The sequence below is a fragment of the Sesamum indicum genome, unplaced genomic scaffold, assembly GCF_000512975.1.
Source record: "Sesamum indicum cultivar Zhongzhi No. 13 unplaced genomic scaffold, S_indicum_v1.0 scaffold00155, whole genome shotgun sequence".
In the NCBI taxonomy this organism is placed as follows: domain Eukaryota; kingdom Viridiplantae; phylum Streptophyta; class Magnoliopsida; order Lamiales; family Pedaliaceae; genus Sesamum; species Sesamum indicum.
In genome coordinates this window covers 224184-240305 of record NW_011628063.1, presented here as the reverse complement: position 1 = coordinate 240305, position 16122 = coordinate 224184, and the positions used below count along the sequence as shown (strand labels likewise).

At 35.7% G+C, this 16122-nt stretch overlaps 3 protein-coding genes across 4 annotated transcripts in view; 1 reads left to right on the top strand and 2 right to left on the bottom strand.

The window, feature by feature from the left end:
- LOC105179396 overlaps nt 1-1036 on the top strand; it is a gene marked incomplete in the record, with an annotated part of 1740 nt that extends 704 nt beyond the window's left edge. The window contains 3 exon segments of the mRNA XM_020691314.1: nt 5-406; nt 508-564; nt 731-1036. Of these exon segments, the coding sequence (XP_020546973.1) occupies nt 5-406; nt 508-564; nt 731-780 (509 nt within the window).
- A 669-nt stretch (nt 1037-1705) lies between these two features.
- LOC105179395 (eukaryotic translation initiation factor 3 subunit C) lies at nt 1706-6261 on the bottom strand. 2 transcript variants are annotated; one of them, XM_020691312.1, is made up of 5 exons: nt 6161-6261; nt 5845-5920; nt 4724-5476; nt 3533-4579; nt 1706-2854 (listed from the first exon to the last, which is right to left on the bottom strand). In XM_020691312.1, the coding sequence occupies exons 2-5, from the start codon at nt 5866-5868 to the stop codon at nt 1886-1888; spliced, it is 2793 nt and encodes a 930-aa protein (XP_020546971.1). In that variant the 5' UTR covers nt 5869-5920; nt 6161-6261; the 3' UTR covers nt 1706-1885. The 2 variants fall into 2 exon arrangements, with proteins under 2 accessions (XP_020546971.1, XP_011101309.1); XM_011103007.2 differs by having other exon boundaries at nt 3533-4582; nt 4727-5476.
- A 4708-nt stretch (nt 6262-10969) lies between these two features.
- On the bottom strand, nt 10970-13576 carry LOC105179394 (pyruvate dehydrogenase E1 component subunit alpha-3, chloroplastic). Its single transcript, XM_011103006.2, has 3 exons — nt 13107-13576; nt 11996-12773; nt 10970-11519 (listed from the first exon to the last, which is right to left on the bottom strand). The coding sequence occupies exons 1-3, from the start codon at nt 13362-13364 to the stop codon at nt 11242-11244; spliced, it is 1314 nt and encodes a 437-aa protein (XP_011101308.1). The 5' UTR covers nt 13365-13576; the 3' UTR covers nt 10970-11241.
- Between the last annotated feature and the right edge of the window lie 2546 nt (nt 13577-16122).

Sequence of the window (16122 nt, the reverse complement as noted above, 5' to 3'; positions counted from 1 at the left end):
CAAGGCTTCCCGGGGAAGCACTTGCCATGTAGAAATGTCTCGGGCCTAGGGTGTGAGGAGTACTATGGGTGCCCGGCCTGGGAGATAATCAGCCCGAGACGAGTAGGCCCGGTATACAGTTCGGGCCCTCCTGATTGTTGTGCAATGCCATATGAGACCATAAGGAGTGTGAACCTCTCCAGGCTTGACTGCCAGGGATACAGCAGTGCATACAGCTTGGCTCCCATAAAAGTAAGCGGCCCAGACGAATGGGCCTATGGGATTCAAGTGAAGTACTCTTTGCAAGGAAGTGAGGACTTCTGTCGGGCCTGCGAAGCCACCGGTGGAACATGTGGTTATGACATTGATGGAAACAGTGATCTGTGCATGTGTGGGAGCTGGAACTCCACTTCTAATTGTGATTCTGGTAATACAATGTATTTTAATGTTAAGTACTTGTTGTATTTCTCTTGTTTAAGGTTGTCATGTGTTCCTGAATCCTAACAGCTGAAGTTGTCTGTAATGCAGTCCATTCAGGTGCATTTTCATACAGGAGAAAATGGTCTTCAGAGGTTGCATTAGCAGGTACAGATGTTAAAGGTCACATTTTTAGTACTTCTACACTATTTAACTGATACTTCTATCGTATATTAAGAAGTAACGATGAATCTAACAAACATTTTGATTTTTCAAAAATTAAATATAAAATTCAGAAACGATCTGACTGACATCTTTCAAAATTCTGTTGCAGGATTGTTGATCATTGCAACTTTTCGAAAGATCCAAATAATACAAGGATAAAAGGCAATTTTAATCTATATTTCATGTAGTTGAGAAAGAAAAGCAGAAGGTAATATATTTCCACATTTCAATTGATGAGAAACTTCTTAAGGATCTAATGCAAAGCAACGGAGAGAAACTTCTGACTTTGAGAGCAGAAATGTAGCAGTTTGTATTCTTTTTATCTTGATCTGGTTTTTCATCTTGGTATTCCACAAAACATATGTACCATCCCATGTAATACATTTTGAATTTATTTATACTTGCCGTTCTGACACATTTTTCCTACGTGCATATAATAAATAATCTTCATATTTTAAAATATATTATAAATAAGAGTAAAATATATAAATCAATATATTATATTAATAAAAAGAAAAAAAGAAAATAATAATAATTTATCAATTAATGTAAAATTTGAAAATTAAATAAGTTAGTTATTATATCATGAAAAGTATTTTTGACTTTACTAAAAATTAATGCGACGGTATTATTAATCACCGTTTGTGAGTATGGAGCGACTTTTTTTTTTGTATTAGTATAAATATATCATACAAAAATTATGGAAGATATAACAACAAAGGTGAAGCCAATCTCAGCACATAATTGCTGAGGCATATAAAATATGACCCCATATTTATCCTTTCCTTTTATTTTTTTTTGGTTCAATGAAGCATAAGGGGTATATGAGATGCAACATAACAAATTCAAGTCCGATCCAGACTGAAACATAATATATATTTTTTGTGATTGATTCAACAAACACAAGTGATATGAAAGGATGCTGCACATAATAACGTCTAATGATTCAGGAAAAGTGTAAGAGCATCCAATGCAACCACTCTTTACTTAGCATAATCCACTTTCTAACATCATTCAAGTGGATGATACAAAATATCTTTAAATATAACCAAAAAATTTATGTCAAATTACTGCAGAGATAATATCGGTGGTAATTGAGGGAGTACAAAATAGGTGTCTCGCCGAAATTTATAAATTAAAACAGAGGGTAGACTCAAAAGTCATTTGCTGTTGTACAGTCAAAGTTCTCATTGAAATACCAAAATGATGGATTTAAATGATGAAACTACAAGTCCAGATACAAAAACTCTTAGTTTTACTCTATCTAAGCACGAATACCTCTATTGAGGTTAACCATCCGGGTTGAAGCATCCATCTGAGTACCCCTGGTGCCTGAAATCCGACCTGGCCCATCTTGATTTCGTGAGCCCTGGTAACCGCCAGATCGTGCCTGCCGATCCCTTGAGAAACCACCCACAAGGCCTGATGCTGAGGATCTTCCACCGACATTATATCCCATTCTTCCACCGCTGCTGCCTTGCCTGCCCTGCGAAAAAGAGAATTCCTGCCACCTACCGCCACCGCCAGAAGCAGCTGCTGCAGCATAATCTTGCCCGTCTTTCCGCCTAAGAGGTAGGCCCTCCAATCCACCACCACCAATCCGCGACTCAATTGCTCTCTCATTGGTTTCTGCCAGGATTGTGAGCTTCTCTGTCAACTGGAAAGCCAAAGCCTGTAGTCTTGTGTGCTCAACATCGTGGAAAACGATGCACTGTGTTGGTTGGTCCCAACTTGCATGGAGTTCCTCATTGATCATCATCTTACTGACAATACTGTGAGTCTGGGCATCTGATAGATCAAACATCTTGGAGAGGTGGTCGAGGCTTAGTGAATCATAAGAGGGGGAATATGTAAAGAGGTAGGTCCTTAAAGCCTCTTCCTTGATTTTAGCCTTGAGCATCTCGAGAACGTTATCTTTGTTGCGGAGCAGCTTCCAAACGTCAAGAGATTTGATAACAGCAAAGGCCTTCTCATAATCTCCCTGCCTCAGGGCCCTAGTGGCAGCCATTACATGGTCCCTAACATTTTCAGGAGGCCCAGTGAACGTTTGCCGCTCGCTCACTTCAAGTAACCTTCGGAAAGTTTTGCTTATGATCTTACGTTTGGCATCATGCGCATTAGCTGCCATGTTAGGGACCTCTAGTAACATGGCACAAGTCAGATGTACAGCTTCAAGAAGCTCAAGATTTATATGCATGTGATAAGGCATCTGACGCCTTCTCTCCAGGCGCTCCTGCAAAGGTTTGGGAAATTATTAAGCACAATCTTGTTAAACAGATGAAAATGTTACACAATAACCTAGATGCTAACATTTTTCACCACTAATAGTATGATAAAAAACTTCGTAACATATCCATCAAAGTTCTAAAAGCAGCAATTCAATCTAGTTTACTTTTGAATAGTTCGGGTAAACTGCAAAAAGGAACAAGAAGCATACATAGCTTATAACAGATCAGAAACTCATCCATGTCTTGGACATGCATAAAAATAGAGGCAATTATTTTACATTATTTCCAAATAACAACTAAACAAATGGAATTGTTACATAATAACCTAGGTCTCGATGCATCTTAAGAATGGGAACATTTTTCACCACTAATAGAACGGTAACCAACTTCTGCATAACATATCACTCAAAATTCTAAAAGCAGCACAAAAATCCATCAACTTTACTCATGGACAGTTCAGCTACACTGCAAAAAGGTAACAAGACGCATATATAGCTTATAACAGATCAGAAACTCATCCATGTTTTGCACATGCATAAATAGAGGCAATTATATTACATTACTTCTGAATAAGATATTGGGGACAAATATACTGATAATTAACAAGTGTGAGTGATCTTCAACATGCTACAATACCATAAGAAATAAAGAAATGGGCAGTGGGCATGAGAAAAATGCAGTACCTGTTCTGGAGTCTTCTCATGATATCGGCTCTGAGACACGCCTTGTGCCAGCAACTCCTTCACCCTGCCAGCAGAATACAGTTCCGAAAGGCAACTATGGCCTTCAACGACAAGCCCAACTCTGAATGCACATAAGCCAAGCTGCGCCATAGCTCTGTTGAAAAGTATTTGTGTTGATATATCCATATGCTGGATGCTATCCTGCAAGTGACTCATAAGCAACAAGTCGCGTGATGTTGAAAATTCATCCAAGATAGCATGGTGGTATATATCACAGAGCATTGCACGGGCCTTAGTCCTTTCATCACCATACTTGTATATAAGTGAGACAAGGATGTCCATCAAGGTTCTGCTGTTCTCTGGAAAAGTAGGCTTGCGAGGCACCAGCTCAGGAGTAGCAACAAAGGCAGGTGGTCCCCTACTTTCCTCCACAGCTCTGTTTTCCTCTCCAGACTCTTCTGTTTCTCCAATTTCCTGCTCAGCCAGTTTCCTCATCGCATCATAGACCTCCTGCGGTTTATAATATATGAGTTCAACCCGTTTAAGAGCAACCTTTGACGCACCCTTGTAATCCCCAACCCGTTCCAAATATTCCTGGACATTCTGGGCAAGGACTACAAACATGGGCTCATCCTTAAGCCTCTCAACATACTCACGGGTGTGTGGATCAATAACTTGAAGGCTCTTAAAATATTCCACATCAACCCTTTCAAGGAAGGCAACCAAATTACCCCAGATCCTAATTGTACCACTGTGGTCAGCTCCTTTCTGGGTCTCATTCTCATCAGGCTCCACCATATCATCAACCACAATATTTGGGTACTGTGTTAAAATATCAAGTATCTTGAGCAAATTCTGCACACACTGTTTCCATACATTGATTGGCATGTGTCCACTAAGACTTGGATTAACATCAAACTGTGCAGAGACAACACTGAAAAGGATTTCAAGCTTCTGGGCAGGGGTCTTTGCGACCCTCGTTAAGAAAGTGAGCTGCTCAACCAACTCAATTCTGCCTGTCCCCTTCTTCCCCCTGGCAGCCATAACCTCCTTAAACTTCTTGTTTACAGTGTCCCCACTGAAAAGGATTTCAAGCTTCTGGGCAGGGGTCTTTGCGACCCTCGTTAAGAAAGTGAGCTGCTCAACCAACTCAATTCTGCCTGTCCCCTTCTTCCCCCTGGCAGCCATAACCTCCTTAAACTTCTTGTTTACAGTGTCCCATGTAATTTGGCTGGGGTCCTTGAACTGCTTATCCATCATCTTATCTTTCTTGCTCAACATCTTCTCCCATCCAGGTCCACTCTCACCAGCCTCCTTTCCAGCTTCTTCTTCGTCCTCACTCTCCTCAGATTCCAGAGTTGCTGGGTCCTCGTCAAAATCATCATCCTCATCCTCATCTTCATCTTCATCCTCAGGTTCTTGCTCATCCTCGACTTTTTCCTCAAACAGGTCAGGCTTCTCCCTACACTGGTTGATCATGTCCTCATAAAGCTTATTATTCTTCTTCAACTTCTGTTTCATTGAATTCAGGGCCTTTGCATTACTGCTACTCATTTTCTTCTTTGCCTCCTTATTGGCCAAAGCCTGATTCAAGAAATCCTCCAACATCACAAGAGCCTTAATGTAGAGATTCGGAGGTTTATCAGATTCAGTAACCCTCATGACCTTCCCCAATTGCTTATTGATCTTCTCAAAACTTTCTTGCAAACTGACCCAATCATTGATTTTCATTGCATTTTTCATCTGATCAACAGTTGCAGACATCTCATCAAACCGCTTGTCCTTAACACGTCGGACAACACGCTTCTGCCCATCAGAATCATCGCTATCACTAGCATTGCCAGAGTAGTATCTGCTTGCAGCTGTGGCTGTGGTTGTCTCCACTGCCACGCTCTCTTCCTCCTCATCGTAATCACTCTCTTCCTCTTCCGTTTCACTGTCACCCTATTGATCCCCAAAGAAAAAAGAACATAACTATATAGCAAAACTAAAATTTCATGTATAAGACTTGTGGATTTTATACAATAATCCCTTCTCCACGCCTGAATTTCACTTCAATAGAAACATATTTATAATCATCTGTATCAGCAAAAAAGTAGAATAAACCACAACTGCATCATCTCTGATAAGACCAAAAATCATGACCAAAGTTGAGGTCTAGACGAAAACTCCAAGTTAATGCAAATAGGCGAGAGCAGAATTCAGATGAAAGTCGGAATTCAAAAAATCAAAACTTAACTAACAAGAACTCAAATATAGAAACATAATTAAGAAACACACGATACTAATATTCAACTCATAGCCGAACAAACCTGAGTCCAAAATCTCGACGCCATTGCCTCTAATAAATTGACACAAAAGTTCCGGGTACTCTCCTAAAGAAAAAACCTGCATCCAATAAACACCGAAACCAAAAGATTCAAATTGCCTCAAAAGCAATCTCGTAAAAATGAATCCAGAACTAAACACCGAATCCTATAAATAATGGCAGCCATAAACGCAATAAATTCAGATCCAAAACCCTAACTTTGCTAGATAGATTCATAGACAGAACTCGACCACCAAAACTCAACAACAGACGCCAAAAAAACCACACTCACACAGAGAAACGAAGAGATAGATCAAAACCTGATTGGGTGCCAAGCGTGCGAGTGAAGAGGAGAGATGAAGATAGCGCCACAGAGTTGCGGGGTTTGGGAGAAGAAAACCCTAACCTCATATTCTCTTATATTTGTATAAGGCTTTTGCTAAATGGGCCTGGCCCATTAATTGGAATACCTTTAACTCCAAATTTCGTAAACTGGGCTCAACCCAAATATCTTGGGCCATCATAATGATGATATCTATAGTATTTGGAGATTGAAACAAACGCGCCCTTAATATATATTTTTAATTACTGTTTGGATCTTCCTTTCGACAGCGAACACAAACTGGTTAGATTTGCACTCCGCATAAAATTTGAGCGTACGTAATCATAATATTGTTGGTGTGACATTGACTTTTTTTTTTAAAAAATAAATTATCAATTAGATATTTAATAAATTGACTAATAATTAAATTTTAAATTAAAGATCATAATAAATCTAAGTTTTACATAATTTTAAAATGAATAAATTCGTACCAATTTTTTATAGTATTTTTTATATATTTTGATGAATTGATCCTAGATAAAATACAAATTATATTTTTATTTTGGATTGACTATTGGGCCAAGATATGTTTGGGCGTGTGGCCTGTTAAGAAGAATAATTTATCCGAAAAGATCCATGATGTTCAAGTTTGATGGGGTCCGATTTTCAAAGATCATCTATCATATGATGTCTAGGCTCGACAATGAGCTTGGGACCTGCATAAAGCAGCACGTGTTGGACTTGATCAGCATGAGTGCTCATCGTTTATATAGTAGGTCGTATATTGTAGTGAATAGTAAATATAAGTTCTTGAATTGTTATATTGACCATCTTAAATGATGGGTCTTTATACTTAAGACTAGTTGTATGGACATAACTTATTTGTCAAGGCGATGCTGCATCGTATCTCTCATCCCTTACTTTCTGCTGATCAGTTGGTGGGCTTCCTTAGGCCTTTTTACTTTAGTAGGCCCATATCATTCTTAAAATACTTTGGGTCAGTTTTATTGTTTTGGGCCTTGCTTATTTTATCCATATTAAAGCTCAACAAGAATCCTAACTTATACCTATAAATGGAGTCTTCAGGTCACGATGAAAAATACATTGCATACATACAACAAATCCACAATAGCTCAAGTTAAAAGCAAAAATCAAAACTCTCTATCAAGATGGAAAAAGCAACCACAAGGTTCCACTTCTTTTTTGGCATTAACTCATCAAATTCTTGATATTATATTTCAAGATCACTCGTAATTTACTCTCATAATCTCATAGGAGATTACACATTCATAATTTAAAACAAACTTTCAACTCTTGGGTCATAATTAAAAGAAAAAAGAATGATGGGATAATTTGCATGCCCAAATATTGTGCCTTGAGTTGCCATTTTGGGGCTCTTAGTCATATGATCTATGGACAGAGAAACGATGATATTTATAGCCTTCTGAACATCAAAACAAATAAAGCCTTATCTCTTGCATCTTCAACAACGTAACAAACTATTACATATATAACCTTAAAATTTCTCTAGGCTTTTTTTTCAGCAGCAGACAAATTCATTAAACGTAACAAAAACTTATACTTCTTTCTTAAAGAAAAGAAATGCAGTTGAGGATGGTGTCTAGAAAAGATTAATTTCAAAATATAAAGCAACAAATTCTATCCCTGATTATGCGACAAGAGTAATGGGCACTAGAAAAAATATAATTGTTGTTATGGTTAATTATTATAGTTAAAAGTAAAATATGATGCCAAATACTTATTAACCACGATAGTGCGACAAGTGTTGATTAACCGTAGTTAAAAGTTAAGCTTTCGTATCAGTTTTGTTTGATCGCGGTATATAAAATGAACGAAACGTATCCATAGTAAATGTATGCTGGTTTATTCAATAATATTAATGTAGGGGCAGTACCCCAACTTGGCTGCCCGTTTGCCCGTCTTCCCACAAACCTTAGCATCAACTAAAGTATATTCCGACAACTTGCACTCTCTTTCTTCTGTATATAAATAAGACCAAAACCCTAGCAAGAAATCAGCCCTCATTTCAATTCATTTTTCTCAGCCTCCTCTTCCTTTTTCTGATTTCAATTGCTTTCCCATTTAGCATATATGCTTCCTTTTCAGTTTTCTTTGACCTCTGCATCTCTCTTTCTTCCAACAACAGCTGTAATTATGCTATATATATGTACATATTACATGAACTGGATTCAGTTTTACAACATGCTAGAAGATACTGTACATTTTGATGTTGTCTCTAACAAAGATGCTCTAATTCATGATGTCTTTTCTTCCTGTGTTTTAGGGTATATTTTACACGATATATGATATGTTGTTGTTTGTTTAAACCATGTATTCGACATGTCGATGTTGTTAATTTGAGTTATATATTCGAAGATAGAATGCAAGAACTTAAAACCTTAATTTTTGTTAGATTTCATCATGTGCAAAAAACTTCCATCCGGCTGCGATATGTATGTGAATGAGCAGCAAGGCCATATTTTGCACAAATTGAGTATTATTAAGGGTACATTTTATTCAAAGTGTGCCATTGATTTGCTGTTTCTAAGAGGTCGGAATTTGCATAAATATTGTCATATTTTGACCTTTCTTAGATTTTATTTGGCAGCATACATTTGGTATGTAGGAAACTATGTATTACTCTTGTGAACATGATGATTTATAATTCTAGTATTTAGTTGGGGTTCATATGTAGAAACCACAAATGAATCATGTCAAAAGATTGAGAATTATATATATATATAGTCCAAAATAGGGTAAATTGTCCTCTTGGCTCTACAATTATAAGGAGTGGTAATTTTAGTCTTATTGAAATTAAATTGACAACTATAAGAAAAAAATTCGTTGAAAATTGTAAGTCTTTTTGGAATTTAGCATGTACTCTCACGTGAGCCCCAAATTTTAGCTTCAATGTAATTATAATTTTTTTTCTTAATGTATCGTTTTCTTTAAAAATGCACGACTTATTCAAGTCCAATAGGACTAAAATTGCCACTTCCCTATAGTTACGGTTTAAATTGCAAATTTTCCTCAAAAGTAATTTCATATGGCTTTATTTAAAAGATCTTGTAATGATCTCTTAAATTTTATAAAATAGTTATGGAGTTCTTAACTCTTACAAAGTATTTTATAATATATATATGAATTAGTGACTTATTTAGGTAAAATTATACTTTTACTCCTATAGAATAGGAGGTTTGCCACATTTAGTCCTCTATTTTTAAAATAATTTCAAAATTGAAAAAATTCAACATATTTAGTCCCATAAATCTCGTAAAGCATAGAATTAAATATGTTGAATCTTTCTAATTCTGGGAACATTTTGAAAATTCAGTAAAACAAATAACCAAAAATGTTGAACTCCCTAATTTTGAGACCATTTCAAAAATTCTGTAAAGCAAATAACTCCGCAAGTTCTCTTGATATTTCAAAACTTAAGGAGGAGAAAATTTCGGGCACTTGTGATGTATTTTTTAAATAGATCTCTTAAAAAAAATAGTTCCCTTTGTCAATTGGAAAAACAACTCCACTATACAAATAATTCGAACCAGATTTATTGTAAAATAATATTAAATCTTGTATTACACTTTATATGTACAGTTCATGGCGTAATTCAAAGTGCATAAAAGAAGTAATTCAAAGATAATAATCCTTTTTATGAAACAAATGCTAGAAATTATTTTAAAAATCAGTTGTTTTGTGTTAGGGTGGTTGAACTATTATTAAAAGAAAAGTTTATTATTGGCTATAATATTAGTGGCTATGGTTGAAAATCATGATAAATGACTACTATTAACTATGGTTAAATAAAATCGATTTAAAAAATTAATTTTTCCATGATGAAAAAATTATTTGCTATAGCTAAGAGTGACGATCAAAATATTTGTCATAGTTTTTAGCCACCATCTCAGAAACTATGGCCAACAACTATTGCATGATCGTGGTCAATAACTATTTGTTGCGACTATTTGTTATTAATCATGACAACTAGTCGTAGTTAAATGTGATAATTCTTCTAGTGTATAAATCATAAACATGAATAGGAAACAACGAAATTAAAAGTTAATCTACTTGGTCTTCTAAACTTACGACTTTCTTTACAATTCATTCTCATTGTAAAAATAGAAGCTCAACTCACAAACACAAACAAGAAGCAGCATCAACTACTGCTACTACTATTGAGAAGCAAAAAAGACAGAATTTTCATGATATAAAGAAAAACCCATTTGATTTTAAGGAATATTTGCCAAAACGGTGGAATTTCGGAGAATCCGAGGTACGGGGGTTATAGGGAGAGAGGGAAACAAAGAAAGCAGTTGTTTTGTTCTTTCTGTCTTGTTCTTTTTCACAAACCCACACCAGTCGACTGTCTGAAAGCTGCAATCTTGGGCAGAAAATACATATTCAGTGCCTTTTGGTATTACTACTACATTTGACAATCGTCCATTTCTTCTCGAGTCGAAGAACTTATTTTTCATCTCTTTCTTTGGTTTCGAGCGTCCATACGACAAAACTTTCAATGGAAAAATGATGTTTTTTAGAGGGAAACATCATATTTATATATATCATTGTTAGTATTGCAAATATTTTCAAGTGTTGTTAATTCTTGCAAAAACCGAATATTTTAGTAAGAATTGGTCGAACATATTTTGTTTTGATGTGTTTTCTTGTTCTTGTATAGACAGCGATGTGTATAGATTAAATGAAATATGAACTATAATACTGATATAAATCATTACCGAATTGTGTTTGATAAACATATGCATGGATGGAACGGAAGTAGAGATTTTGAGAGGAAATTGAACACAAGAACTGATATATATCAAGCAGCATTCAGCATACAGTTAACTATGAGAACCATAAAGAAACAGGAGACAACATTTAAAAACATTGAAATGGATGGACAACAAAACCGCGGATGACAAACACTAGAGCTTGTCCATGTTGACTAAATGCAGCTTAACTGAACTATCTACTGCAGGCAACCGGCAACCATAAATTTAAAAAGAAGAAGAAAGAACTATCTTTGTGCGGGCGGTTTTCACTTCCAAATTGAGTTTAGACCTGGGCAGTGCCTTCGGTAAATTTAGGATCCTCACATCTGTACTTTCCATCAGGCCCGATTCCAAATCCCCTGGGATCAGCAAATACGTTCTCTAGCAACTGACTGCGGGCTGGAACTGGGCTTTCATCAGCAAACTCAACAGCGTCTTCAACTACCTCATCAATCTTCTTCTCTATGGCCTTCAACTCTGCTTCACTTGCTAAGTTGTTTTCCAGTATATATTTCTTCAGCGCAGTGATGGGATCTCTTGTGGCATAATGGGCCTTCTCAGCTGCCAAAGTAACAAATATTTATTAGTTATAACACGGCATTCTGAACTTCTGTACCCAATTAGAGTGGAAAGTAAAGTACTTGATGATGTAAGTAGTCCCAAGTTTATGGTGCCTCTCAATAATTCTTACATTGAATCAAAATCGTGCAAAGATATTTGTCAAGCATCTATTAGGTTCTCTACAGATTAGATAAACCCTGAAGATACTTGTAATGGCCATAGTGCATCTATATGCCACAACATATCAGAACACAAAGATTCACATCCCATGCTATCTCAGGAGGCTTGTTGTTCATTTACTAGCATGTAACAGGGAAATAATTTTCATACACCATATATGAGGAAGAATTCCCTATAAGCCGGATCAGAAAGCATAAATGTCAAGGACAATCCAATACTTATACTAAACCGCATGTAACATTGAGAAACCATAACAATGAGGATGAAAAAGGTAAATGTGATTCGGAAATGCTCACCAGGGTCACGTAGCTCATCAGGGTCAGCCAAAGAGTGTCCTCTGAACCTATAGGTCTCACATTCAACCAAAGTCGGTCCTTCACCTCTTCTAGCCCTGGCAATGGCCTCATTTGCAACCTCCCTCACCTTCAACACATCCATACCATCAACATGAACCCCAGGCATTCCAAAAGCCGGACCTTTCTTCCAAATTTGAGGATCAGAGGTGGCCCTTAAATGGGACATCCCAATTGCCCACAAATTGTTCTCAACAACAAACACAATGGGAAGCTTCCATAAAGCAGCCATGTTCAAGCATTCAAAGAATTGACCGTTGTTGCAAGTCCCATCTCCAAAAAACGCTAGTGTCACCTCATCACAGTCCTCCTTCAAAACTTCTCTCTTGTATTTGCTAGTGAAGGCAGCCCCTGTTGCGACAGGTATGCCTTCACCAATGAAAGCAAAGCCACCTAGAAGGTTGTGCTCCTTGGAGAACATGTGCATCGAGCCACCCTGGCCCCTGCAGCAACCTGTGGTCTTGCCAAAGAGCTCACTCATGACCTCACGAGCCGGGACACCTTTGCTCAATGCATGTACATGGTCCCGGTAAGTACTAACCACACAATCTTCTTTCTTCAAGAGCTTGATGAAGCCAGTGGATACAGCTTCTTGGCCATTATACAGATGAACAAATCCAAACATTTTGCCTCTGTAGTACATCTGGGCACACATATCCTCAAAAGCTCTTCCCAGAACCATGTCCTCATACAATACCAGGCCCTCTTCTTTCGTTATCAACTACATGCAAAAACACCCAATTTATCACTTTATAGCTTAAAACGTTTAAGCCCAATCTAATTTTTCTTCATATAAGAGAAATGCAGCAATTCAATCACAATCGTCTGAAGACAAGAACAAATTCCAGACACAACAGGCGGAAAAAGAAAGATCTCAACAAAATTCCCTCCCTCCCAAACTTTAACTAAAAGACCACAAGCAAATGCAACAACAAAAACATAAGGAAAATCAATAAGACAACAAAAGCCCATCACAAGTACTCAACCTAATAAAGAGCACAAACACTCAGCAAAATGCACAAAGAAAAGAAATTGGGGGAAAAAAGATAGATACCAGGCTGGAAGCAGCAGAGCTGGATTTGAGCTTCTTCTCCTTGACAACATCGGAGGAGACAGCAACCACATTGGCGGATCGGCGGCTGACACGAGAAGCACCCTTGTTAACAGAAACCAGCTTCTTGCTCATAGATGTGGAGCCAAGAAAGGAGGAGGGCCCCAACATTTTACAGCAAGAATCAGACTTCTCGGCAGATCTGGAAGAGCTGAGTAACAGAGGATTGTGGATGATTTTGGCGGTCGCAGAACAAGCCATTTCGGTTCAAGAAGATAACAAGTAAATGGGTGTCTGAAACTTGCAGAAACAGGTTGGGTAGCCGGAGAGCAGAGAGATCGAAGGGAGAAGGGAAGAGGGAGGGGAGAAATTGGATGGAAGAAACAAGAATTATATGATGGGGGGGAAGGGCAGAGGGGCGGAGGATACGAGGGAGGGACTGTGTGGAAATAACCGTCCACAGTGTGCGAGTGCTTCATGTGCATTTTGGCTTACCTTTTTTCCTTGTGCCTTTTGGTTTTATTTTTTATTTTTATCTACGGAAACACTTCTTATTGTTTTTAATTTATTGAAATTGAATTTATTTTTACTTAATTTTGGGTTGGAATGGTTTTAAATACTTTAATTATATTTATTTTATATATTTACATCATAAAAAGACATTTTTTTGTTAGGAATAGCTACATTCACAATAATTTTTTTTAACTACACATACATCCACAAAAAACATCAACATCATTTATATAAACCACCCTACTTTTTAGAAAATTACACATATATTCCTACCAAAATATCAACAATATTACACAAACTATCCAATTCTTTTGTTGTTAGATCAGATGTGGTTCTGTAATTATTAAGTGCTTATCAGTTTTTTACTAAATAAAATTGAGAATTATATTTTTGTGAAGTGCTCAAATTAAGTTGATTTAAGCCAAAAATTAAAAACGACTCCCTATCAGCTCTGCAGTTTATTGCAAAATTGTAGATATGAAATTGCTTGCCCAAATATTCCAATTTCAGTTCTCTTTTTATTTTTATTTTCGAACACTCTTAATTTTCATTAAATCTGAATTTACGATTTTATTTACAACGTATTTCCACCACAAAAATAAAAATTATTGCAAACATCCCTCTAATCTTTTCAATTGAGCATTTGTAGAAATAAATTGAAATTCAAATTAGCAAATGTAATGAATTAAGTTCATATATTTGTGTGAGAAAATAAATTCAATTTACATATTCCTAAATGTAAAATAAAACACATGTCTTCACTTATCTTTCCTGAAAATGATGTGCAGTCACAATCTTTTGAGAAGATAAGGTCTACACTTCTTTTTTTTTCTACAAAAGTATTACTGAAAAATAATTTCAAAAATTGAGTAACAAATATTATTTTTTAAATAAAATTAGTAAAACAATTATATTAATTAAAATTATCTACGGACCATTTATTAAATATAGTGAATAATAATTTTATCAACTACTTTTTCCTCCAAATTAATATTGTTTTTATTATTGTTATTTTTTGCTGCCCACATTAATGATATTGACAAAGGTGTGTAGGTGAGGGTGGTGAGAAATTTGGTCATATTTTCAGCTACTAACAACCTTTCAGGAATTGAAACGTCATATTTTCAGCTACTAACAACCTTTCAGGAATTGAAAAATTTAGAATACCAATTACATAGTAAAAATTAGAGTGAATTACACTTAAATCCCTTTGAAAATATAAAATTATACTTTTTCCCCAAAAAGTTTTGAATTACACTTGCATCCTCACTGAAAATTTTTCATTTAGACCTAACTCCCTTCTGCTAGGATATAAATATAATGTAGATTTATATATATATATATATATATATATATATTTTTGCTGATATTAGCATTTTCCGTCAAAATACTAACAAAAGAGGTTTAGGTGTAAATCATGAATTTTTATAGAAGGTGAAAGTCTAAAAGTTATAACAAATCAATCAAGATCGTTGTGCTAATGATCAAGTACTTATAGCATATGGAATAATTACATAATAATTTCTTGAGATTTGGCTATATCACAAAATAAAATTTCAATTTACGAAATTACACTGATTCCCACAACAAGTATATTTTTACATTGCAAAGTTTCTCTCCCCGTTGTAATTGGACTCGAAATGAAACGAAAAAATTGTCATTTTGCTTTTTAGTTGGTCGTTTTTGAATTTGGATGACACATGTGAGATACTACATACAATATAAATGAAGCTGATGATAAGCTTAATTCAATCGCTAAAATTGAGGTCCTATGATTCTAAGATCGTGAGTTTGAATTCCATCAATATATGAGTTATTTTTATTTTCATAGTAAGTGTTAATTAGATATAATATCTGATATTAATAAATAATTTATGATTATTATTGTTGTTAGTATTTGTTGGATGCTGATATTTAATATTGATAATTGTAAAATAATCAAACCACAACAATTTGGTTATTTACCGAACTACGAAATTCAATTCAATACGTTATTTTGACGTACTGAAATTTTGATAAACAAAATTTTTTGTTCCGTTCGATATGGCTTACTTTATTTATTTTTCTATAAACTTATAAACTCTCGACATCTTTTTGAAAAAAAATAAAAATTATAAGCTCATTTTAAAATTTTTAATCAATAAGTTTTAACATCTTATATAGGCTCCCAATCATTATAAGGTAAAGCCAAACAATCTCTAAGTAAGGAAACAGAAAAATATATGGCAAGAATTGAAGGAGGGGAACACAATCCTCCTCAAACACCATACAGAACAACTGGTAGAAAACAGAATCAATTTCCCACGAAAAATAGATATGCATATGCAAGTATTTCATATTTAGAACAGTACGATCAGAGGGGATGTAATTGAGTTGCTCCCTACTGAAACAAGAATTGAACAATTTAAGATATAAGAGAACCTGGAACTCAATGGAGATGGCTGACTATAACATGTCTTTTCAGTTTGCAATCCTCTCTAACTGCTCGAGGTAAGAACCCCAGTCC

Excerpts from the sequence above, each read along its gene's own strand:
- LOC105179395 (XM_020691312.1), bottom strand. The coding sequence starts at position 5,868 with ATGGCGTCGAGATTTTGGACTCAG. Across the intron at positions 4,580-4,723 it reads TAAACAAGAAGTTTAAGGAG|GTTATGGCTGCCAGGGGGAA; the intron begins GTTATGGCTGCC and ends AAGTTTAAGGAG. Across the intron at positions 2,855-3,532 it reads ATGAGAAGACTCCAGAACAG|GAGCGCCTGGAGAGAAGGCG; the intron begins GTACTGCATTTT and ends AAACCTTTGCAG.
- LOC105179394 (XM_011103006.2), bottom strand. The coding sequence starts at position 13,364 with ATGGCTTGTTCTGCGACCGCCAAAATCATCCACAATCCTCTGTTACTC. Across the intron at positions 12,774-13,106 it reads GCTCTGCTGCTTCCAGCCTG|TTGATAACGAAAGAAGAGGG; the intron begins GTATCTATCTTT and ends TTTTGCATGTAG. Across the intron at positions 11,520-11,995 it reads TGATGAGCTACGTGACCCTG|CTGAGAAGGCCCATTATGCC; the intron begins GTGAGCATTTCC and ends TTACTTTGGCAG.